Source organism: Varroa destructor, unplaced genomic scaffold (assembly GCF_002443255.2).
Source record: "Varroa destructor unplaced genomic scaffold, Vdes_3.0 BEIS01000001.1, whole genome shotgun sequence".
NCBI lineage: Eukaryota > Metazoa > Arthropoda > Arachnida > Mesostigmata > Varroidae > Varroa > Varroa destructor.
Genome location: NW_019211454.1, coordinates 23,384,525 through 23,409,457, shown reverse-complemented (window position 1 = coordinate 23,409,457; position 24,933 = coordinate 23,384,525). Strand labels below are relative to the sequence as shown.

Sequence of the window (24,933 nt, the reverse complement as noted above, 5' to 3'; positions counted from 1 at the left end):
CACTAAACCGCTCCCAATGTAGGAGCGGTTGCTCCACTTACAACCTACTTTATAATTTACATTTTATGAGCCGATAAAGAGTAGGTCTCTAACTAGAAAGCAACAATTTACTCCTCCCTGTATTCTTTCCATCTTAGACACAGCAAATAATTCCGACTAACGACTTTCTCGTGCTTGTTACCAGTAGTGCAAACCCGAAGCCACCTCACTCGCACTTTTCCTTTCCCTGCCTATAATTTTCGATTAAGACTAGATAGCAGCCAGAGTCATTGTCTATCGCCGTCACCTGTTGGGAGCCGTCAACAAGCAAATGAGTGGAATATCCAAGAACAGTTCCCAACCTCCTCCACAAAATACTTGAATTCGATAAACTCTGCGGCTGTTCTAAGCACTGAAACGAAAACGTGCAGGCAACGCTTAGGAGCCTACCGCGTCCACGAGCCTCGCTCAAAGGGGGTCACGTTAACTTCTTGACACCGCGACCACCTTCCTATTTTCTCCTTGTCTCTCAGTGGGTGCCTTAGTCAGGTAGCGGTTGAAGTAAGCAGCTTCCAGAAGAATTGCGGTAAGTGGGAGGCCGCTTTATGGAAATTCGGTGTAACGATCATATGTAACATATACCTATATTTCTTAGATGTTTTCGCGGAATGTCTATGTGTGTTCTCATGTTCTAATACTAAATACTCGATCAGAAGCTATCGGTCGTATTATGTTGGACCAGACTTATGGATGAAGGGATCATAGGAGGACACATAGCCGTAAGTTGGCGAAGGGACAGCAGCCTTTTGCAACTACCGCGAGTTCTGCTGACAGACATTCGTAGATATTGATTTCGTTTTCGAAAGACAAATCAAAGAAAGCATGATTGGGGAAAGGACGACTCGATGTGTTCTAAAACTGTTTGTTTTAACCGTAGCGTGTAATGAATGACCAGTACAGTCACCAGTTAGATAGATGGTTTTCCTGGCTGCGTTTGCAAACTCATCAGGTGGTACGCTTTGTGATTGTCTTTACTAAAAAGCAACAAGGACCCGTTACTTACTAACGCACGAATCCCTTCTATTACTTAGCATTAACGGTAACTTGCTTAAACGGTAAATAAAACGGCACTTGGCTAGATCTTGGAATAAGGACGATGGCAAAACATTCACTAGATTGCCACAAAGTTTACTACGTCCGAGTGATGGCATTCAACGAAGCGCCGCCTCAGCAAGCAACAACGGTGGTTGTTACGGTGGCCTATTCCAAGCAGAAATAATGTTTAGTTGCTGACACGCAATTGGCCCTGCATCGACTTGTTATTACATAAGAATTTTAGCGGTAATACTATTTTAGAACGGTGTAAAGATAGAAACGTGTGTTTTTGATCATGTACATTTGGTAATAAAAACTGCACACAAGCTTGGTGTGACCACATCAGTAATTTTTGTATCTCGTCATATGCAGCCATTCTAGAGCGATCGCGTAAAATAGCTTTAGAAAAAAAGGCCCTATCGCTGGGGTTGTATTAGCCCCCAAAACATTGTGCTTCAGAGATTCTATCAGGTAAGGTAGGTCGTTTCGCGAGAACGATGAGTGCATACTTAATGCAATTCAGCTCACAATAGTAATGCACTGAATGTATAAGACTTCTCTCTGCAATACAAACAATAAACCTCTTTGAAATTAGAATCATCTTCTGTAAGTATTAAATACAGGCCAGTTGAACAAAGGAGCTTAACGGAAGCGCTAACCAGCAGGCTTGAAGTGTGACCAAGAGAAATTGTATCTATTTGTAGGAGCATCAACAGTGGCAGCAAGGGTGCCGAGGAAAGATTTTGTTAGTTAGTTAAACGTCCGCTAAAATTCAAGCAATTTTATCTACACACTGCCTCGGATACCGTGCCCTAGAGATGCTCTTTAGCGGCAAAAATAGGCTCAATATTATAAAGTTGTGACTCAGTCATATGAACTGCTCTAGTATCATAGTCAACAATAGTTTTGGAACTCAATGAAGATGGTTTCTAAATAGGTAAACTTTAATCCGACAATGTGGACAGAAGCCATTTCAAAATGTTGGAAACATTCAACACGAACGGTGCGATTTCTTCAGGTTGAATGAATGGTTACTAGATTAAGAACTGTGAGTGGCAAGTGAACCCTTATTGATCAATGGAATCAAATACTTTTAACATGTTATACTGATGAGCGCTGATTAGGAATCAGGTTCAAACTGCTCATCTGTTCTTCATGCGAGTTAAAAGACTGTCAGGAGGACCTCGCATGAGTCCAGCGTGCACGACGGGGGCTTTCTAACTGAGTATACAAATCAAAATGGTCTGCCGGGTCATGTTTTTTTAAGCCAACGAATGCACTTTATTCCTCTAATACAGCGACTGTCTTCGAAAGAGGATAATTATCAGCTAATCTATATATTTTAAGTGGAATCCTTAGCATATTTAGTACAAACTTCCTGGGTTGCCTACCGACCTTTTTGACATCGGTATAGAACGCTACCGCCGTGTTTACCAGACTCACGGTACCATCTGACCTACCCATTTCTGAAGTTTGAATTAAAAGCAGAATTTTGTGACCCACACGAATAACATCATCAGCAGCCAGCCAGCCAGCCAGCTGGCCAGACAGAAAACAAAGACTTCCAGCGATGTAGCCTAGTACTCGAGGATCAAAGCCATCACTTTCATAACAAGCTGATACAAATGATCGTGGCAACGTTTAGCATCAATAATGTTAGTGCAAACCATTTAGGCCCATCACTGAGAAAAAGAAAATTGACAGTGTGGAACCTCGTCCCTATCGAGCACAGTATTTCCGTGGCTAGTTCATGTGTTGGTGTAGCTAAATTGTCTTGCTATAACTTTATATTGAGACAATCATCTAGAAAAAATGTCGTAGTCCATGCATTGCTACGCTGCACTCCTCATTATGGGCAAAGGTTTTATTATAAGCTGTCGACGCCCGAATTGGGTCGTAAATAGGAGACCATCGAGAACGGATTTGCCACTCACTGATGAAACGCGGCAGTATGATTTTTATCGTGTTGCTGCATCATTCTAATTAGATCATTTAGCTTAATGCTATGAAATCTCAAAAAAGCAGTTCCAATTTGTAATCTGCCCATCAAGAGAGCAAGTTTGCCACACTTGATTCGCGCTATCAATCACCAAATAGGACCACTGTTGCCCTTTATAAAAATGGAAGATCTACAAATTTTAGTCCCCTGTGTGACCACGTAAACGTTTACATCACTTCTTAATAGCTAGTTAGCAACTTACTTTATCTATCTATCTGTCTGTCTGTCTGTCTGTCTGTTTGTATTTTTAAGTACACAGGATCTGCAAAGTTACGCATGACGCCTTCATTTTAAGAATTTTTTTAGTAAGACCACAACATTTTTAAGAAGATTTTTTACCCGGGCAATTTTAAAAAAAAGTTAATCAGTGCACATTATGGCATGTAACAGTTTGTCTTACGCAAGAGCAACATACTAATGTAAGTTAAATGGGTAATCACTGGCGACGCACTATAGTATAAGACATCTTCCAGGGTACATTCCGTTGCTATTATCTGTATGTAACCGTTGACACATTTGTTTATTCCGCGCTGGGTCTGATTAAAGAACGAAATTGTGTACTCTTATTAAACACCATCATAGCGATGCGTTACCGCAAGCGTTTAGTTGTTGAGTATAATCCACTACGTGATAAAATTAATCGGCTTAAAATCCAGATATTATGAATACCTACTACGTTTTATAATTAGAAAACATCACATACAAATGAGCTGTGCAGATGTCTAGCGTGGAATTGTAAAAAAAAAATTAAACCTTTTCTTATAAGAGATTATTTTTCGACGGAAATTTTAGCAGGTACAGCATCGTTTATTTCGCTGGGGTGACTTATTAGGACTATTTTTCTGAACGAAACATAATTAGCCGAAATGTTTGTCATTTACGGACGAAACTGCGGGAAGAAAGCCTTGGGGGTTAAGGCCTTCTTCCCCTGCCAAGGAAAACAACAAACGGTGCACAGTTAACAAGAAGAAGAATCGATAGAATAATTTGACACACATTCAAAGTGTGATATTGGGTCTTGGTGCGATTGGTATGGGTAAAATCAGTGCAAAATTAACTTACAAGTGAGCCAAGCGAAATGAAATGGGATTAGTGTAAAACTTCTTTTCAGAGGCACATGCGCCGAAATGGTCGGACGTTGTGAGCATCACCGTTCAATGCACTATTGTAAAAAATTGTCGCTGCTTACTCGCTATTGCAAAACTGCAGATTAACGTTGAAGTTAAAATCCCTTAAGCCACTACTTGACGCCTTTCTCGTATATTTCGCAATTCAGTGAATGCAATGAAGTGATAAATAAATTCGGCTCGGTACCAGTCGTTCTCTCTTTATACCATGTAAGTCAAAATGCAATATCTAACCGATAAAAAGTGTTAGCCAATACATGGCAGATAGATAAAAATATTTTTCTGCGGAACTAACATTTCCTAGTGCTTAGTTTTTTTCTGTAAGCGAAATGGTTATATGAACATTTCTGTACAGCAGTTTCTACTACGGTACTTACCATTGAGTATTTGCACGTCTGTACGGTCGCAGTTCGCAGTTCCAAGCTCATTTTGAACGAACGAATGAAGCAAACACACTTCTTGCACAGTACGAGTAAAAAAGAGGCAAGGATTGGGACCAGTCAATCCTATCACGGTCGACGCAGCACAAATGTTATAGCTTTCAACCAATAGCTTTTTGATCTAAACAGGTAACAAATCCATTAAGGTCCGACGACCGCGGCCCTGGGTGCGGACAGTTGTTTAATCCTTTTGCACTAAAGCACTGTATATCTACTTGAAACTTTGCATAGACAACGTTCCTGCCTCGAAAACCAACTGGTCGTCTTTAAAGGTTTCACTCGCCAGTACATGTAACCCAGAAATGAATATTGAACGTATAAAAAAAACTAAATTCATTTGGAGTGTGTATCACACACATAACGATGTCCTATAATTACTGGAATATAGTTAAAGCAGGTACACTAAATCGTTCTTCGGGCTGACGTTTGAAACCCGCCGCTGACAAATGCCGGAATCCTACATCGAGCAGCGGCCTGGCGCTTGTTCCGAGCCCCGGGGCTGAAAGAGAAATAAAGTCCCTTTCCTTGTATGGTTAGGCGAGGGAAAGTGCTCCAGTGGGTCTGGTTCGGGCGCACTAACCATTTGTACACATTCAACGCAGAGACATATGTAGCGAAAACGAATATACCTACTAACCACTGCCATGCTATGGTGGCGCCTAAATTAATCAAAAGAATAATCACTTTCGAAGAAATAACATGTTCATTTCTCTGACGCCGATTGATGAATGATGCATATTAAACGATAATATGTAGAACCTGAAGTAGGCTTATAATTAGATAATAGATGAGTGATAAGTAGCTTAGTAGTTATTTCAGTACCAGGTGCTCGGTATTCTATAATGGTGATGCGTTATTTTTATTGTTAACCTGCTCTTTAGATCAGGTTCTGCTATGTTTGCTCCGACTTTATCGAATGCAATGCTGAATAAGGAACATGGGTCCTGAAACCGTAAGATACGACGGCTAGGCTATATTGGAAGGGTACATACGTAACATTTAGGCACAGAAATAACACGTCAAAGTATTTATCGTAGGTTGGGTCAATTCTGTTCATAAATATCGTAATTTGTTGATTTTTCCTGTCCGATGTAGGAATTATAAAAAGAACAAAAAACTTGAAGAGTCTTGGGTGCTGATATCAATGTGATTAGGCTGCTTCTGTGAGTAGTGTTGCGTTGTGAAGACGCAGCGTACTCGGTATGAGGCCTCAGACACTAGACGCTCTCTGTTAAAAATTATATTAACTACGTATGCTGCTGTATAGTGCCAAAACTGCTGGAAAACTCAACCATGATTACTTCGTATAAAACTATGCATAGGCTGTGTTTAGCACAACATAAAGGCGAGCAATTTTAACAGATAAGGAACTGTTCAGTTTACGATGACTGATAAAGCTGCAAATAATCAGCATTGTAGCGCCGTCGTTGCAGAATGTACGGGCACATCTCCCGTTCGTGTAGAAAACTGACAGAAATAATAACTGCATAATTATTAGTTACCTGATTATGTAATAGTAGAATAGCCGTTTATTCTTCTTTCGAGGTCATTCCCAGCCCGGTTCTTCAGTTAACGTGTGAGGGAGTTTAAATCTCTAGAGATGGCTATCAAGATATTTCTTTCTACGCTCGTTATGGATGCAGTCGCTAGACACCATGCCAACTGCCTGTCGCTGCACAGGCCAAGGTTGAGCTCACTTTCTATTTAGAAATCGGCATCGTTTTTTTGGCCCACTTCTGTAAACGCCTGCTACGATTACAAATTAAGCCGAGGATTATGACCATTATTTGACCAGGTTTACTGCTTTTCGAAATCGTTTTGCCTAGCCGGGAGAGAGCTGCCTGTTTTGTAACGGTGGACTGAGTCAACGGCCTATTGATGCCTAAGCAAGGAATCTACCTCTGTATGCCAGCTCTTTGTCTTATTTTTCCCCTTTGTCCTTGGCAACTCCAGTGCCCTCAATAGTCATAAAAACTGCTTCAGTCCAAGTACTTCCCACTGGATTCCTACTCAACGGCGCTTGTGGTAGGCCATATCCACAAAGGCTGTCAACAGCAGAACAGACTGGCAAAACTCAAGTAAAAGGGTCTTAATTCATCAGGATCGTACTGCTCGGTGGTGTGCCATTGACGCAAGACTTAAATTCGTCATTTCTTCCGATGAAGAGACAGCCTCTTGTAATGCGGAGACCAGAAAATCTATTTTTTTTTTACTCCTACCCTTCTAATGAATATAAATAGCATATTTAAAAAATAACTAAAATATCATGTGTTGATGACATACTTATGACGTCTGCAACCCCATTTTCGGAAGATTTGTGACCTGAATTTTGGAAACCTAGGTTGATATCACCTTGCAGAGTTATTATCATCACTGTTCTATGATTTCTGTTATTATTTTGTACTCTTATTTATGTATATTTTTTAGTTTTATTTTTGTTAGAATAGAATTTCGTTGTAATATTTTTATTGTCTTATTTTACAACAATACTCCTCGTACAAATAATTTTCTCCTTCTATTCTAGAATTGTTATTGTTGCCATGAGGCGCTGTTAAATGCGTTAAGCGGAAATTGCGGAACTAGATTAAAGCCCGTTTCCTTTACTTCCAACAACCTGAAATCTGCCGAATCAAATGACATTCATGATAACCATACTTGAAATAAATTAAGCTATTATAGACTGAGACTGAGAATCAACCACATATATTTGTGCATCATTTGCAATTCACGATTTTGGGGAATGATAGAACGAAAGTTTAATTCAGTTCATTGAATAAGTCACCAAGTAAATGAGTCCCACCTTATCACCGGCTAATTAAGCTTAATTTTTTTGTTCTCTCGCGATTTCTGCAGAAATAACATTTGTTTACATGGTGTTAGATAGAGGTCAATCCAAAATACGGTTTATCGAATAAGTCAACGTTTAGTTAATTTTCGATGGCAAAAAACATATCTGAACAGAAGAAGCGTATTGGCGACCGGCCGGTGGGTGCAAGGCTAATAACAGTGAATTCTGGCCATTTGCATAACGCATTTGCCCTTCAGCTTTTTTCTAAAGACGAGTCCAGTTCATTTTGTTCGCATTTCTCGAAACGTGTATAGTCTCTGAGATGCGAAGGTCAGTCAATGAAAGTATATGTTTGTGCTCAAAGATTTTTGTTCTTGCCTGTATCATAGCTTTTAGATTCTCTTAAACATACACTACTGCTGTAGTCAAAAGTGAGTGTGGTCAGCCTCGGTGCCACACGGCCTTTAAACGTATTCTTTCAGCTTTATGTGGGCCTTTTCGGCTATCTACAATGAAATTTTTCAATAGCTAGTTCTCAGCTGTCTCTTCGATGACAGCCTGCCTAAATCTATAGAACAGGGCGTGTTGTTACTGGGGAAGATAGTCACTTTATGCTTTTCCGCCCATTTTTGTTAAATATCGCATCTAATTAATGGGCTTTTGTCCAATAATGCTTGTATTGCCATTATATTTGTCAGGAGTGGTTAACCAACACGACTATACGAGAGAGCAATTAGTACGGCCGTATTTCCACAGCTACGTCGTATTCTTCAACCTGCAAAACGACAGATGCGTTGCTTTTTACGGACCTCGCTAAACTTACTTCTAGAGGATCTCAAGCAAAATGATTCATAGCAGAACTAGTGTATATATATATATATATATATATAGATGAATACATGTACAGCGTGAGTTAAATAATAATGTATGCCACGGTTTCCCTAGACGTTGCAAATAAGAGTTGCAAAGTGTCGGAAAGTTGAGCCATTCCAACAAAACATAAACACTATCGCATCAAAAACAAAATAGCGGCGACAAACTCTTTTTTGTCTTACGCTGTGAAAAACAACGGTAATGTAACGCAACAATAGTTCGCTACCGGCAACAAGGCGAGTACGTGCATCATATCAAAGAACGGCAAAATGTACAAGAAGATCTATCAGCTAATTGCTATCGCTAGTTTCGTTGTCGAATACGTTCTGTGTTAACCGCTATTTATTACATCTGGAAGCTGGCCTTCAAAATTCGGAACTTCATTTTCTCTTTAATAAACGAGAGCACGCTACATATATGTAAGCCAAAGAAAGCAAGCCAGCTTCTATGAACGGAAGACAGTATAGGAAAAAATCTATTTGTATGTAAGAAAGAAATTTGTTATGAAATCCGAGTTACGATATCGTATTGTAGGAAAAATTACCAAATGCCAAAGTGTAGGTAGCAAAGATTTTTCGTAGATATTGCGTTTGTAGCTTCTGGTTTAAGCACCGAAATTATGTCTATATACTACAGAAATTAAAAAAGAAAGTGAAGCAATTCTCGCGAGGCTAACCTTGTTCAAAATAGAAAAAATTCATTTTATGGGCTTTTCACTCGGCTAAAGAAAAGTTGAATCTGTAAGAAATAGTGTCGAAATAAATCTTTGACAATTTATGACAAATCTCTGATTACGGTAAGCGTTTATCAGGTTGTCGTTTAAATAATTGGAAGAAGGTACTGGCTAGTTTTGGATAGCTATGAGTTGTGATTAGTAAGCAATGGCGAACTTGCTCGGTTTGAAAAAGCTTACAGTGGCCATCAGTTGGTTCGTCCTAATGGTAGGCTGCTGGTGGCATTAATTCAATTTTTTGTATGATAGCATGCACGTGCGGACAGTCTGTCTAGTCCAATTCCTATTCTACAATAACTTGTAACATAACACATATTCTCCATTACGATGAATGAGAACGCCGTATCTCGCATAAGAAGGTTTCATATACTACTAAATACAGTAGGTATGAAACACAACTATAATTCTTATATAGAATTTATATAACGTTTTGTATCGCCGATATAAATTCGGCTGACTCAAATCAAAGTTGCACAAAAAGGGTTGGAGGTGGGGGGAAGGGGTGCTGTGCACTGTTCAAACAAATGACGCAACAACGACGATGAGGGCGGCGGTGTGTACGTGTTCATTTATCACAGATATTTTGTACGGAGTGGAAATCGATTGTGTAGTTGATTTTAATTCATGCTGGTTTTTGGACTGCCGACATTTGCAGATGAAAAGCGAAAGCGCTACTTCGAACCGCGTCACAGAGAGGGAAAGACCCTACAAACTTCTTCAACAGGTTGGAGTAATATCTAATTGCTCTCATCAAAGAAAAATATTGACTGCTAGATCCATACTTCAATAGGAGAGCGTGCCAGAGGAACTCGGAAATATAATATGGGGCGCTAATGACATCTAGTTCATTTATCGTAAGAACAATTAAAAGTGACTTTCTATAAATTAACCAAACATAGAGCGCGATTAGGTATTAGTAAATATGTTTTTTGCTGTGTTGGAATCATTGCAATTCATACAGGTCTTATGCATTACCGCTATCAATTTTCAACGTCAGTCGCTGATCGGTCTAGTCGAACTCACACTCAACCCGATTAAGAATAATGTTCGGTGGGTCCGTCTCAACTGTAAGCAGTGCAAAATTTACAGGTAGGGCCACGTACAGAGGTTTCGATTTAGAACGCAAATGGCTTTACTTTGGCCAATCCCTTTATTTGTTATTATAACAAGCTTTGCCAATCACCGCAGAATCCGCGTCAACGATGTTCACGATTCAGCGTTTACATATAACGATCCAACGATGGAGATCTGCCAGGACGAAGCAAAGGCCAAGCAAAGAAATCTCGACTATTTTTCACAAGCGCACCTTTCAGCAGTGTCCGCTGTTGACGGGTCACTAGGGTACGGGGAGGTTAGTATATGTCAACGCAGTGTCCATGCAGGTGAAGTCGACCTTAATGGAAATCGAATTTATTGAGATATGGGCTGCGATTCGGGTTAAACAAAAAAGAAGATTAATACTTGTATATTTTTTTGTCTAGCTATGATGTTCAGATTCACAGGACTATGCAGGCTTCTACAAAATCTGCTGTTGTAAATGAAATGTATGTTTTCTTTCCTTATCGGCTGCTTAGGTGTCCGTGCGAATTCCGTCAGATGTGACGATTACGGCGGACTGTCCTTTCCGTGTTGCGGTGGAGTTCTCCCTCGAACGGCCTGCCGGGGGAATGCAATTTGTAGTTCCCGACGGCGAGGGTTCATTACAGGAGAGAGCAGCTCACTGCTTCACCTATGGATGGCATAACTCATCCCGACTCTGGTTCCCCTGTATAGATACGTTTTGTGATCCTTGCACATGGAAGATGGAGTTTACGGTGAGCGATACATGATTTGGACATTGCTTCGCAGTGATCAAAGTACAGCTTGTAATATTTCAAGTACCGTTTTCTGCCCTTGTCCCGTCGTTCGTATAAAATATAGTATGATTGTTTACGATAGGAATACGACTTGTGATAGAGGTAATTGATAAGGTTATTGCATAGATTGTATTAAGGCCGTACAATTTAGTTTAGGATGTGGATATCCATAGTTTTTCTTAATAGAAACGTGCACGTATAATAAACTGCATTAGTTGATATTTCTAGGTCGATTCCTACTTGACTGTGGTCGCACCCGGTGACTTAGTCGAGGTCGTGTTTACGCCGGAGTCTACCAAAAAAAAGACGTTTCATTATTCACTTACAATTCCCACTTCGGCGCCCAACATCGCTGTCGCAATCGGACCGTTTGATATCCTGGTCGATCCCAATATGCACGAAGTTACACATTTCTGTTTGCCACAGCTACTTCCGCAGCTCAGGCAGTCAACATCATTCTTGCATGAAGCGTTTGAATTCTACGAAGAGCTACTTTCTACGCGATACCCGTACTCTTGCTATAAGCAGGTAAGGCATGTGCAAAAGAAGTTGAGTGCATTTATGTTTTCGGAGAGAATAATACCTCTATGATTTGTTTGTGGGCAAGCGCAAGTGGTAAACAAGTAGGTAGGCTGTCTAAAAGCATGGTAAGATATTTCAGTAGGACAAGTTTAGGCTAATAACATAGCACGGCGATAACAAAATATTTTCATGATCTCGCTTATTCCAAAACAGATAGTCACAAAATCAATCTTTCAATAATTAAAAAAGCGTCGCAATACTTTTAGTAAACTTTGTAAAAGCATGTGACGCTTACGAGTTTCATAAAGTTGAATAAACGCATAAGAACTATGTTTTTTCGTCACTTTTAAATAATTTTCCAATTACTTGGTGGTCTCTCTTAATTTTTCAGGTTTTTGTGGCTGAGGCATACGAAGATGTTTGCGCCTATTCATCGATGTCAATTTTATCCACATCTCTACTTCACACGCGACATATCATTGAACAGACGTATGTGTCGCGTCGCTTAATGGCGTCTGCAGTGGCCTCGCAATTTTTCGGTGCTTTCATTTCGCCCCTTAGTTGGTCAGATGTGTGGTTACCGCTCGGCATCACTTCGTATCTGACTGGGCAATATTCGAGAAAGGCATTTGGAAATAACGAATATCGATACCATCTAATGCAAGATCTTGAGGAGGTACGTAGTGGAATATTACTCCGCAGCCCAACAGACCGGGGTTATTATCATCAGCGGTTACCCAACTTTATCCCGCTCCTATAGATTATATTTAATGTAATTACGATATTAATATACCGGGTATATGATCGCCTGTATACACAATGGATCATTATATCTATTGCAATAATAGTGCGGCCTTAAATAAACACTATAACAAGATTGAACGTCATCTGCAGTAGTAGTATGAATCCTACGGAACTGATATTATGCGCTAACTCGCCTCTTCTAGAGATTGTATGCAATCTATAATTCTAATAATAATAGCATTATTATTTTTAGATGGTTGACACTTATGCAGCTGTGACATTGTTTTATATACAGGTCTGCTCCTACGAGGTGGAGTATGGTGGAGTCGTGCTTGACTCATCAGGGAGCGAACAGCCAGGAGTGAATTTTCATTTCCCCGTCAACCACCTGCATACGCTGAGTCCTACGTTCCTAGAGATTGTTCGCAAAAAGGCGCATCTAGTCATCCGAATGCTCGAAAACAGACTTGGCAAAGAGCTACTGTTACAGGTAGAAAAAGCTATGTGGATTGTGTGCCAAAAGCTGAGGTCAGTCCCTTAGGTGTTGATAGAGCTCAGTGAATAGCTAGTACATCATTGAAGTCTAAAAGTTAATACTTGTCAAGTCATAGAACTACGAAAGAAGCTACGACTCTGTTCTTTCATTTCGTATCATTCAAACATCAGTGATGCCAGCGAAGTGCAGAAACAGGCTTCGCCTAGATTGGGGACTGTAGCGTGTTACTTGTTCTACACAGTGAGTGCATTGGGCGTACTTGAAATGAAATCAATTTGTCAAGAAGGCTATGCGCTGATACAACAATTTGTTCTTGCGATAGCGAACGTTAATCAAAACATAGGTTTGACACTGAAGTTAAAGGGTGACTGATACTTTGAAGCACGTTTTTGGCTAATGAAGACGATTTCAGTGACAAGAATGCTCATTAGTAGAAGTCCAGAAACGTTTCTAGGAGTTCCATGGTTTGTTCTAGCCAACAGAGTCTGTAAACTAATGGATATACCTCAAGTACGAAGCCTATTGTCCAAATTGGCACGTGCAGCTGTGCCGATATGTTCTGAATCAATTTGCCAGTTCGTTGTTTAGAACCTATTTTTCCGACTCACTCATATTAGTTATTTATTGCCAATTAGCTGAAATGGGATTATTTCAGCAAAAAGCAGGTTTAACCCAATTTACATATACCTATCCTCATATTCTTCACGGAGAAAGAATAGACAGTTCTGGCACGACAATATATTTTCCAATGATATATAGGGCAAATCACATCCGGCATTAAGTCCAAGTTAGTTCTAAATTGATACTTTTGTAGGTTTTGATGTCATATGGCCAAAGATGCTTCGTTTCTTAAACCCTTAAAAGATTTAGTTTAAATTTCAAGACACCTTGCGTTGTCTTCACAGATATTCTACCATTTCTTACATAGATAAAATATGAAACCTTCCATGAAATAGCCGAAGCTTTCAAATTAGCAGTTTGGTGCCACACAAGATTGCATGCTAATAGGGTGTGCCTTTGTGCTATTTAGGTGTTCAACAAGTTACTCTCACTGGCCGCGTCTGCCACGAAAGGAACAGCTGGACAGGACAATATGTTGGTATCAAGCAGCTCGTTTCAAAAAGCAGTATTTCTCGTCACAGGCAAGGAGATCGGCACATTCATCGAGCATTGGGTTCGGCAAGGAGGACACGCTAAGTTCGTTGGCCATTTTAGCTTTAATAGAAAACGTAATACAGTAGAGTTGGAAATTCGGCAGCCCGATGTGGGCATGACGGGTGTGAAAAAATACAATGGGCCATTAATTATTGCTATCCAGGAATTGGATGGCACATTTCGGCACACCCTCCAGATTGAAGAAATCAGCTCGAAGCACGACATAACATGTCATTCAAAATCGCGCCGAAATAAAAAGAAAAAGATCCCTTTGGCTACAGGTAGATAAACTGTTTGATTTAGCAGTCATTTCAGCTTCCTTCCTATAACTGATTTTTTTTCTGAAACATTTCGACCGTTGTTTATAGGTTAACTTTTTACGGTCAGTGTGTTTACTTTTGAATATATATGTAACGACACAGTATATAGACTATATTGTCGTACGAACGCTGAGTATTGAAATTAAAATTTCTGAATACAGCATTCAATAAATGAAAATAGCGTAGTAAGCTAAGGTAAACGACGGACGGTGGTAGCACTAGTGCGCCCAAATAATAATACATTTCAACAAACATTTTCAGCCCTGCTCTTATTTGATACATGTCCACATTATCATGCTTGCTTCGTCTAGCATTTAAAAATTAAATGTTAATGTTGCTAACTGCTAAACTTACAGGTGAAGAAGTGGACATGGATTTGTCTGCTATGGATTTGGACTCTCCTGTCTTGTGGCTACGGCTCGATCCTGACATGTTGCTCCTTCGTCAGGGCCACGTCGATCAACAGGATTTCCATTGGCGATACCAACTCCGTTATGAGCGGGATATCACTGCTCAACTATTGGCTATCAAAGAACTCAGCAAAATGTCGAGCAACGTAAGACGCCTACACATGAAGAGTAATCAAATAAGTTTCATGTTACGAATTCAGAATAGTTACATTATTTACTGTCTCTCATATCTATCTATCTATACCTCCATTAAATGTGTCACTATATGTAATGTTTTATTCTCTCTGGCTCGAAGAGCTACTTTGAATGCGATGGTTAGTAAGTGCGATATCTGTCAACAATCTCTGCTTCAACACTACATAATTTGATTTTGAACAACCCTCAGGATACCCGCATTGCCCTAACTGAGATCATCGAGAATGAGCAGTGTTTCTACAGAGTCCGCTGTGCTGCCGCCTTCTGCCTTCAACAGGTTCACGTAAAATATTTCTACTTTACAGTAGCCTTATCAGCCTATCAAGGAACGTGGTTTGGTGGGCAACGGGAGAAAATAGTATTTGGCCACGTAAAGTATAATATAAGAAGTATCATAATCGGTAAAAAGACCAACTGATCGTTTTGGGCTAAAAAATCACACTAAAGAGCTGCAATCATAACTATATGAAAAATAAGATCGGCGATGCCACTTCTGCTTTTTCAACATCTTTTCTTGGTGCCTTTCGACAGGTGGCTAATACAATGCAGACATGGCCTGGTCCGCTTGCCATGATTGGAATATTTCGTAAGTTGTATGGATCCTACGCCAGTCCGTCGATGGTCAAGCAGAACAACTTTTCGAATTTCCAGCAGTATTTTCTTCAGCAAGCTATTCCTAAAGCGATGGCCGGCCTTAGAACAGTTCATCGAATCTGCCCTCCAGAGGTAGCAGAGATGGAAAAATAAATGGAAAAAGTGTACTATACATTTAGATGAGATATTAGACTATCACATTAGGGCTTTATTTTGAAAATTGATTATGCACCATGGTTTGTCAGGTTAATCAGTTATGTGTAGACCGCACTACGTGGCCTCAATCAATTTGTTGTAGGCAAGAAGGTCCATAAATATAAGCATCAGGGGAAATACAGGCGATTTATTTTATTGATGCCAACACAAGTGAATATCTTCATACATCGTATATGTGCAGGTTGTCCACAAAATGTATTTATATACAGTGTGAATAACCATAACCTTAGTTTTTTTAGTACCCATAGTTAACATCTAAATTGCAAAAGAATCTACATAAAATAGATAACCTTCCTCCGGCCGCAGATGTTCATGATTAGCATTCTGGTCAGTGCACTGTTGATAACGGTGAGCTATCGACTAATAAACTGCAACAACTATTTTATTTGGGACACTCTTGCTCAGTTGCGCATTTGAAACACTCCAGTGTCGTCAGTTTCCCGCCATAGACTTTATCTTTAAAGTATTCCCACAAAAATTGATTTCCGTTTGTTGGCGTCAGGTCTGGGAAATGTGCAGGGATATACTATAGAGTCGCTTCATCCAACCCATCTGTTTGAATGATTTTCACTCAAAAGGGTGGTTGGATGTTATATCAGGATGTTAGTGGGCAAGTGCTGCATCTCGCTGGAAATGAATTTTGCCAAAATTCTCCCGAATGTGCAGTAAAACAAATTCGTACGGTAAACACAAGTAAGTGGCACATAATAAGTGTACACATTTTTCGGTGATCATTTTATTACTGAATTATTACTTGTTTTTGTATCGGATTTTTTATTGCTGTGTGTGTATGCAGGTGTTGGCCTTCCTGTTGGATTTGTTCAAATACAACGAAAACTCGAAGAATCGCTATTCGGACTGCTATTATCGACGAGCGCTGATTGATGCGCTCGCCGAAACCGTGACGCCTGTAGTTTCGGTTGTTCTCAACCAAAGCAGCAGTAAGGTATGGATGGGTAAGCTTCAACAGGGCCATTTGCATCTAACTAATTTGTATGACAAAACGAAAATCATCATTTAATTGACAGGGTCGAATCTAGACCGCTTAGTTCGATTATTTATATCGGTACAGATATTCGAATGTTGTTAAAAATCTTTTATTCATGCCATGTAAATGGATAATTAGTGCGTTGATTTTTCGATTGCAGGTGATGGTTGAGAGTATGTCGGAGGAAACGAAAAGCATTCTAGAAGAGGTAACGCGTTGCTTGAATCTCGAGAAACTTCTGCCTGGTTATAAATTAGTCTGCACAATCGGTTGCCTATTTGCAATTCGTCGACTACAAAAAATGGGTCACATTCCTAATTCGGCTGGATTATTTCAAGATTATGCGAGTGTGCACCAATTCGAAGACGTTCGTATGGCAGCACTTGAGATGCTCGTTGACTATACGTCTACAGATGGAAATGTCGAAGATCTTAACTACCTTTTGGATGTGGTAGAAAACGATCCGCTTCCCAGGGTTAGACTGCACGTCTTGCGTGCATTAACGTCCAATCCGCCTTTTTCAAAGCGCGAATCTGGCACGCACAGTTCAGCGTTTAATAGCGATCAGCTCGTTGAACGCCTGTGGACGATGATGAACAGCAAGTTCTCGCATGATTCAAAGCTTCGTTGTGCGCTTGTCGACCTCTACCATGTCTTGTACGGGCGAGGTCGTCCTCAATGCCTCCCGATGCCCGAGCTCGGCGTCGTATTTAATCTGCGTGAAAAGAGAGCCCAATTGAACGCCTCGACGATCGCCTGTCAGGACGAGGTCGGGCAAAGTAGCCCACCAATACATTTCGATCGTTGGGCTGCCGCTGCTGATAACCAAGCAGACAACGAGCACGATGATCACCTTAATGTCGATAGCTTCGTGCCATCGATACATGGCGACCATAAGCGGATTAAGATTGACCACACTTCGTCGGATTCATTTTCGCTGCCTCCGATCAGCGTTGCAGCAAGTGACGGGCAACAAGACAAGCAGCCTCTTGGCTTTGACGCGTCCATGTTTCCCCATCGATCCGACTCACCAATGTCCAACACTGTATCCGACAATGGCGGCGGCGTTGGCAGCGGCTGTGGCCAGTCCTCGATCGGATCTAGCTCTGTAGCACTAGCCACAGCAGGAAATATAATAGGGTCAGCAGCAGAGGCTGCAGTATCAACCACAGAAACCATATCTGATGTTCCGGTAGATGCCACAATGATAGGTGGTTCCGTACCGTTTGGTACTCCGCTTGCAATCGACGGCGTTCCTTCTTCGGGCAGTGCGTCATCGAAGCACAAGAAAAAGAAAAAGAAAAAGGATAAAAAGCATAAAAAGCGTGACAAGGCATCGCTGGGAGACGCTAGTTCCAGCCAGGATAAACAAGTTTCGGGTGCGTCTCAGCCATTGGCTGAAGTCCTAGCCGACGTAAACTGTATAGGAGACAACTCGATGGGAGCGGGAGGAGAGCTAAGTAGCACTCAAGCTTCGCCTTCCTCTCTTCACCCGCAGAGCAATGACGATCATAGTAATCCACCTACAAATATTCCTCTATTGAACGAGAGTCCAATACATGAGGATATTTAAGATGTATATTCTTACTAGGCTTTCACAGATTATTTACGATCCTATATTCGATAGGAGCATAAACATGGGTGGGCTCATTTATCACTAATCATAAATCATCGAGAGTGTCTTTGTACACATCTCCAGTAGGTAGTTATATACAGCGCGCTAATAGGTTCAAATTAGTTCTTCATTAGGAAGATGCAACCATGTAAACGTAATAATAAAGTGCATTTATAAACGGGCTAGTGTATTATTATGGGCATCTGTTGCGTAATTCAGCAAATATGTTTACTCAAACACTGGTATATTGATTGAACCATTAAAGACAACAAAAAAAGACAGAACATTATGAAGCATACATGGATATACCGTTTTGTGATTTCTAGGTGCCTTATTTACGCAGAAAACTACCTCATAAATCTCAAATACATCTTATGATTTCTCTAGTATGTACAGAAGACAACAGTGAAGGGATCTTTAGTTTCTGGTAAATATATAATATTATCATAGAATTGTATTCTAATTACTGCATCGAACGACCTGTAATCGCCTGATCGACCGTTGGCGACAATAAAGTCGAACAGAGCTAATAGGTCAAATTTCGAGGCAATATTTTTTGTGCCTAAAGCTATAACTTTTGGTGCCGCATACTTATGCGCATTAGATTTTAAAAATCACATTTAGCTTGTAAACCGTGGTAGATACAGTTTTACGCTTTACAGCATTACCACGTTCCGGTTCCACGTCGTCAAGCCATTCAATCTGGTCCTCCATCCATGGATGCTCTTGATTGACGAAGCCAGCATCTTCAATGTGCTCACAGGTAATGGAAGGCCAATATGTAGCCAGATATATCTTTAAGGAATGGCGCACTTGTTAAAAGCAAACAATGCCAGCTTCATTGTGCATAATTCACTTTTTGAAACGCGTAAATACAATTCATACATACATTCAATCAAGAACATGGTACCTAGAAACCCTTTTCTGCTACATTTGCCCGTTGGTATAATAATATTAATTGAAAACGAGTAATCTGAGTAGACCAAATTGTCATAAGTTCTTAACTAGCTTTTAAGCTACATTGCTTTGAGGACAATCAGTATAGTCTTGAATAGAGAAAGAATTTCTTTCGTGCAGTGCAATTACTGTCTTCAAATGTATAGCAGAAAAAGTTCGGAATTATGCGCTCGCTTGTGTGTATTTCTAAGAATATTACAAATGCCAGCACGATTAACGCAAAGCAAATGGATCGGTCATAGTCACAGTCATTGATTTCCAACCAACTTTTGTATAATTATCGGAAAGAAAAGCGTGATATAGTGTCTCAAGTCTACACACGATTCATTGACAAGCAAAAATACTGCGCCTATTGTAAGGCTCAGTAGATTAATATATGATGTGAACAGTGGAACGACGGCCTTGCCATTTGGGTTCATACATGTTTTCAATTACATTACTAAACTACAGATGATATTGCAGTGAGGGATGTATAATGTTTCAATTCAAGTGCCAAGACTGTCACGTAACGTGTCAGTCACGACCAAAAAATTCACAGTCTTTGACATTAGTGTCTGGAGATCTATTGATTGTCTAGCCAATAAAGTTCAAATGGTTAACTAAGAGAAAAATAGAAAACATTACTACAGTTGATCTAACACAGGCGTCATATAAGGTATCCCCATAAGTATTGTTCAGCTCTAATACTTTGTTTTATTTTCGTAGAAGTATGAAGCGCTGCATTTCAAATAAATGGCTTTTGAACGTACATATATTTCTCATTTCTTTTTGTTTAAAAATGATTCCGAGAACAAGGGTGATTTAGACGTAAAAGCCGAAGCGATCGAATCGAATTCAGGCTAAGCTCGTATACTGTTCTAGCATTCATCTAGGACGCAGAAGGCGCTATTAATTAGGTTAAAAAAAAACAGACATACCTGAAGAAAAACATGCAAAAAGTTCGCGAGAATTTGACTTTTAATTATTGTAGTATAAATACATATCACGCATCAATTGTGCCTGGGGCACCTTCACGTCGGGATTTACAAAGAGCGAGCGACAAATATTCCTTGTATTGCCCGTGATTGTAGTTTATGTTTGCTCGCTGCGTTTATGTTGCAAACAATCGTGGCTTAAAGCAAAGAACCAATTACAGATTGCAAACTGAAATTCCATTCCAATCTCTAAATCCAACATCATCGGTGATGATGATGACTGGACCTGAAGTGTCCTGTTGTCATCAAAGCCAAGCGCACGTGCTCCATGTACGTCCTGGAAAAAAATCCATCTCGATTCGGCTCTGTTTAAGAAGAGGATTATCATGCGGCGCCAGCTGACTGTTAGACGATGAAAAAATGGATGACCGTACAAGCAGAGGGTGCTAGAACGGCTAACTTTTTCTAGAGCGATGCATAGGACTGCCCCCATTGTGGGGTTTAAGTCACTAAAGGTGGTTACTATTGTTGGATGGCATATTACAAGTGCCATAACTACTTCTAGTTGTTACGTTTGAAACTGAAAAACAAATATGTGCGTCTTACGTGGGAGTTTTACGAAGACAATACAACTAAAAACATCTGTTCTGATTTGGGCGATTTGATACGCACGGGAAGTCACTTCAAACTCGAAAGAAGCTCAGAAAACGAATTAGCAAGAAACTGATGACCGGAAATAGGTGACTGATAGATCAACTAACGCCGCTAGCGTCTTTAAAAGATCTTAATATACCAATAATTTATTGTCGAACACATAACGGTCAGCATTTTAATCTTTGAAGTAGAACGGTTCGTAGGACTTGTTCTGACTAATATTGCCAATTAGTACAAAGTTAAATGTAGACCTTGAGATCGATCAGGGAATTAGCGACTATAAAATCCGTTTTAAAATCGCTTTTTTTTGTTGTTTCTTCGAAGCCAATCGGAATACGTGTCTATGCAAATATTTTAGGTACTGATGGAGACGACATTTTGGTAAGATTTGGTAAGGTGAGGTTACTTTAAAATTGTTCCCTTCTGACAAAATGGCAGTCAAATATTATATATATATATATATATATATATATATATATATATATATATATATATACACTCGAAATGAATATTTCGGAGTCAAAAGGGTTAAAAAATAGTTTCCCTTATATGGCAAACTTGGTATGGTCTTTTAAGCGGAATTTAATTCGATTGGAATTTACCCATATAAAAATCGATTGAAAGGCGATTTCTTGAACGAATTTCTAGGCTAGATATAAGACGAACTAAATCAGTTCATATTAGAGAGCTTAATAAGGTAACTGCCAAAGAAGAACGGTTAAGGACACCAGGACAACTGTTGGTGACGTCAGCAAATTAGTTGAGTTAAATCAATTGACGCAAAACAGGCGCGGGGTTGAAGCCCGCCAATCCGTTTAGTCTATCGATCCTACGAAAAGTTTTGGGGACTCAAAACGATTAGGCGACATTTTTGTGAATCGCTAGAGTTTTTTTCCAGTAGAATGTAATGTTAATCTGGTTGATCATTAACCAACAGCAGGATTCATTGTCATTTTCCATATTTGAAGGAAACACTGCGCCCGCGTTTACAGCCACCAGCATCGTTCGCTCGTTTAGAATGTGTTATGGTGTTATTTGCGTTCAAGCTGTATCGTGGAAGACGCTATTAGATTTTGCGTCCATTAAGGTCGTACCCTAATAACTAGCCACATCATACCAAAATGATCATGGTTAAAGACAATGGTCGAGAACGATCAGCCGCCGAACATCTGAAGAAGCAAATAATCGGTCTAGAGCGGTCTTCCGCTGATTTCATTCCGCCAAAAAATTTATTGCCTCTTTTACGAAAGCGATCAGATGGTAGAAAACGCAAATGATCGACGTCGTGCTAATATTTGAAGCCTTTGACAGCGTAGAGCAAACGTATCCGAAAAAACGTCCCGGGAGATGTCGGTCATGTCAAAATTTGCTGTTATGGTAAGGCATACCTCCTCAAAAAGGGAACGGTAAATTTCTCCTAAAAATTAAATTATACGATGAAAAATTATTAAATGAACTAAAAAAATGAACTGAATAACTATACAAGAAATATACCATGAGCAAAGGCTTTTCGAAAAGAAGATATCAAACAACTACATCATATACACAATATTTGATGTTACCTCTTTTATAAATATCATTAGTGGTTATACAAGTAACATAAAACAGGCCTATATCGATATATGGTATGCTTCTAAGTCTCACGTTTGTTTGTCTGTCGGAGCTAAAATGATCCCTTAATGTAGGAGTCTGTCTGGGTTGATTTTTTGTGAGTAGCTAGCATTAACCTTAAAAACGTCGGCGCGGAGAATGGAACCAGATTTATTTCCGCAGAGAAAAAAAATTGCTTCTTTAATGGAGCATAATGTTAATTAGGTTAATCGTAAGTAGAGGGCAGCTACCATATCTGAAAACGACGCCGCGCCAGTGTTTACAAGACAGTTAACAGTATCGGGCTCGCTGACATAACGTCAGAACTGTGTTGCGTGGATAGTATACTCCATTTGTGTTGCATCGATAAATCTACTCAACATATTCTTGATAACCATGAAACGCTGTGTCCAGCTATATTGTACTAAATGCGGGGATAGCCAGCTATTATTCGACGTCCCTTCTGTTATCGATATAAGATTAGCCTTTTACATCTACACAGGTCAAAATAAAATGTGTTTAATAGTAGAACAGGCTCGAGGCGAAGCCCGTAGGTGGTGCTTTAGTCCGGCCGCGCAGATATTGAGCAGCTTCATAGTACTTACAAAAATGCGATTATATTATGTAAACTTATGGTGTAAACCGAATAATGTAAAACATTCAGATCGTCTGACTTAACGGAAAGATTGCTCAACTATGGCACAGCGGCGCACGGTGCCACATAAGATCTGAAGCATGTGGCACGTCACTTTGTGAATATGCACGCAATCCTGCTAAATAAAAGAAAACCCACTGTTCATATACGATGTGTGCAAGCCTATGTATTATGAAACACATCACTACGCGTCTGTACCGAATAGAAATTCGGTCTTTTCCAGGCTTCATTGGTCACAGGTCCCATATTACAAATGTCAGGATCAACCCCCACCATTTTTTTTCTCCTACGCGTTGGTGAACTTCAAATGGGCAACGATAGTAAACTTGAATTTGCGTCTCACATCTTCCATAGAAAACAGTGTGTGGCATAGAATGTACACGTCTGATGTTTTGACTCGGTCCAACCTTTTAAGCTCTTTCGACGATAGGTTACGTTAGACAATTTATCTTCAATCTTTACTTTGGACAAGGCCAGCGCCGAGCGCAAGGGAAATTTAAAAGACGTACTTACTCCCGCACCCGCAATCATCGCTTGCCAGACTCTGCCTGTAGTGTGCTCTTCGACGATTCAGGTGTCCATGGGCACGATCATTCCCAGATGCATGAAGCCATTTATACACTTCAAGATCGCTCTATCCATGTAAAGCGCGTCGAAAGCAACGCAGCTTCTTCCACGGCGCACCTCCGTAGCTTCTATCTTGTTCAAGTTGATCAATAGCCCATCCACGTAACACGACGGCCTGGTGAGAACTTGCTGATCTTAAAACCGAATCCTTCTAAAGCTGACGAGATTGTCGGTGTACAGCAACTTTTGCACCTGTGCCAGGTCATTTATCAGGACACGGAACAGCAAAAGGCTCAAGTTCAGTAAAGGTGCAACGCCAGTTAATTCATTGAACCCCTTCGGCTGGGTCGCTTGAGTTCTTTTATGGTATTGCCATAACTAGATGCAGCATATCCTATGTAACTCCGCATTCTGCTATCTTTAGAAAAATCTTATTTCTGGGAGCCATATCAAACGTCGACTTTAAATTCATGAACACTGCAAAGAATGCCTGTTTTGGTCTGTGCCTGGACCCAATGTACGCCCTGATGCATTATGTTATATACTGTGAGGGTGAAATGTCCTATACTGAATGCATACTGTTGAATCGGAATACGTGAACAAGCCTACACGAACCTTATCAGTCGATGTGTAATGAGATCCGTGTGTTGAGATGAATCGGATGCTTATAGCAGCAGCTTTTATTTGCAGTCGTTTTCCATGAAAGTAGGTCGGGAAGATTACCGTTTTCTCTTGAGGTATAATGCTCAACAGGGCTTCACCGCAGGTGTCGATAGACGCACATGTCGTAAGCAACCAATGAAAAGGCTTGTCCACCGAGGGTAAATGTCGAATACACTCTTCAAGGACTCATTGTGGATCAGGTGCGGTTCGGATGTCTTGCTTGTTCCGAGTTCTTTCAGTAAGCCTAGTACCTCAGACACGGAGAACTCGGTCCCCAACTCGTCGCGCATTATAAATGATTGTTAAGTGCATGCGGCAGCGTACAAAGGCACGATTCGTAAAATCGCGCTTGCCGCCACAAGCACACTTCGGCGCTGCTTTAATAGCAGAGTTTAGGAAACACAGCGTTGATCCCTCTTTCGGTGCTTATTTATGTGGCCCCCCATTTTGCTTATATTGTTAACCTGTCCTTTTATAGTGCAAAGACGGGCACATCCAAGTACTCGTCGATACTACAACAGCAAATGTTGATCGAAAAGTTGAAGCGACTAATGGAGCGTTGTTTTTTGCAATGGTATGGATTTTTTGCAAACATTTCAGTATTTTCAGTGTATATGTAAATATTTATTACAAGAAAAAAAAAGAGAAATGATAAAACATTTTTAATCTTTAGTGACGCCTGAGAAAAAGAACCAATATAACAACCGAGACGTATCACATATTTAGGTTCTTATTCTACATGGTATATATAATTATTTAGTAACAAACAGGAACAAAATGTATACATC

At 40.1% G+C, this 24,933-nt stretch overlaps 2 protein-coding genes across 7 annotated transcripts in view; one reads left to right on the top strand and one right to left on the bottom strand.

Annotated features, from left to right (window-relative positions):
* LOC111255486 (uncharacterized) overlaps positions 1-24,933 on the bottom strand; it is a 44,194-nt gene that overhangs the window by 18,982 nt on the left and 279 nt on the right. The window contains exon 1 of one of the 2 annotated variants that reach the window (XM_022817500.2): positions 4,578-5,130. The exons of the other annotated variant lie outside the window; for it this stretch is intronic. Within the exon in view, the coding sequence (XP_022673235.1) occupies positions 4,578-4,628 (51 nt within the window). The 5' untranslated portion in view covers positions 4,629-5,130. Of the gene's footprint in view, positions 1-4,577; positions 5,131-24,933 lie in introns of those variants that run through there. 2 annotated transcript variants of the gene reach the window in all.
* Taf2 (TATA-box binding protein associated factor 2) lies at positions 8,427-18,323 on the top strand. 5 transcript variants are annotated; one of them, XM_022816582.2, is made up of 14 exons: positions 8,427-8,537; positions 9,690-9,758; positions 9,996-10,084; positions 10,223-10,385; positions 10,609-10,848; positions 11,119-11,418; positions 11,804-12,088; positions 12,452-12,646; positions 13,683-14,088; positions 14,484-14,683; positions 14,923-15,009; positions 15,264-15,458; positions 16,339-16,488; positions 16,691-18,323. In XM_022816582.2, the coding sequence occupies exons 2-14, from the start codon at positions 9,690-9,692 to the stop codon at positions 18,101-18,103; spliced, it is 3,792 nt and encodes a 1,263-aa protein (XP_022672317.1). In that variant the 5' UTR covers positions 8,427-8,537; the 3' UTR covers positions 18,104-18,323. The 5 variants fall into 5 exon arrangements, with proteins under 5 accessions (XP_022672317.1, XP_022672279.1, XP_022672324.1 ...); XM_022816544.2 differs by having other exon boundaries at positions 9,996-10,123; XM_022816589.2 differs by having other exon boundaries at positions 9,996-10,123; positions 16,339-16,498; positions 16,691-16,833.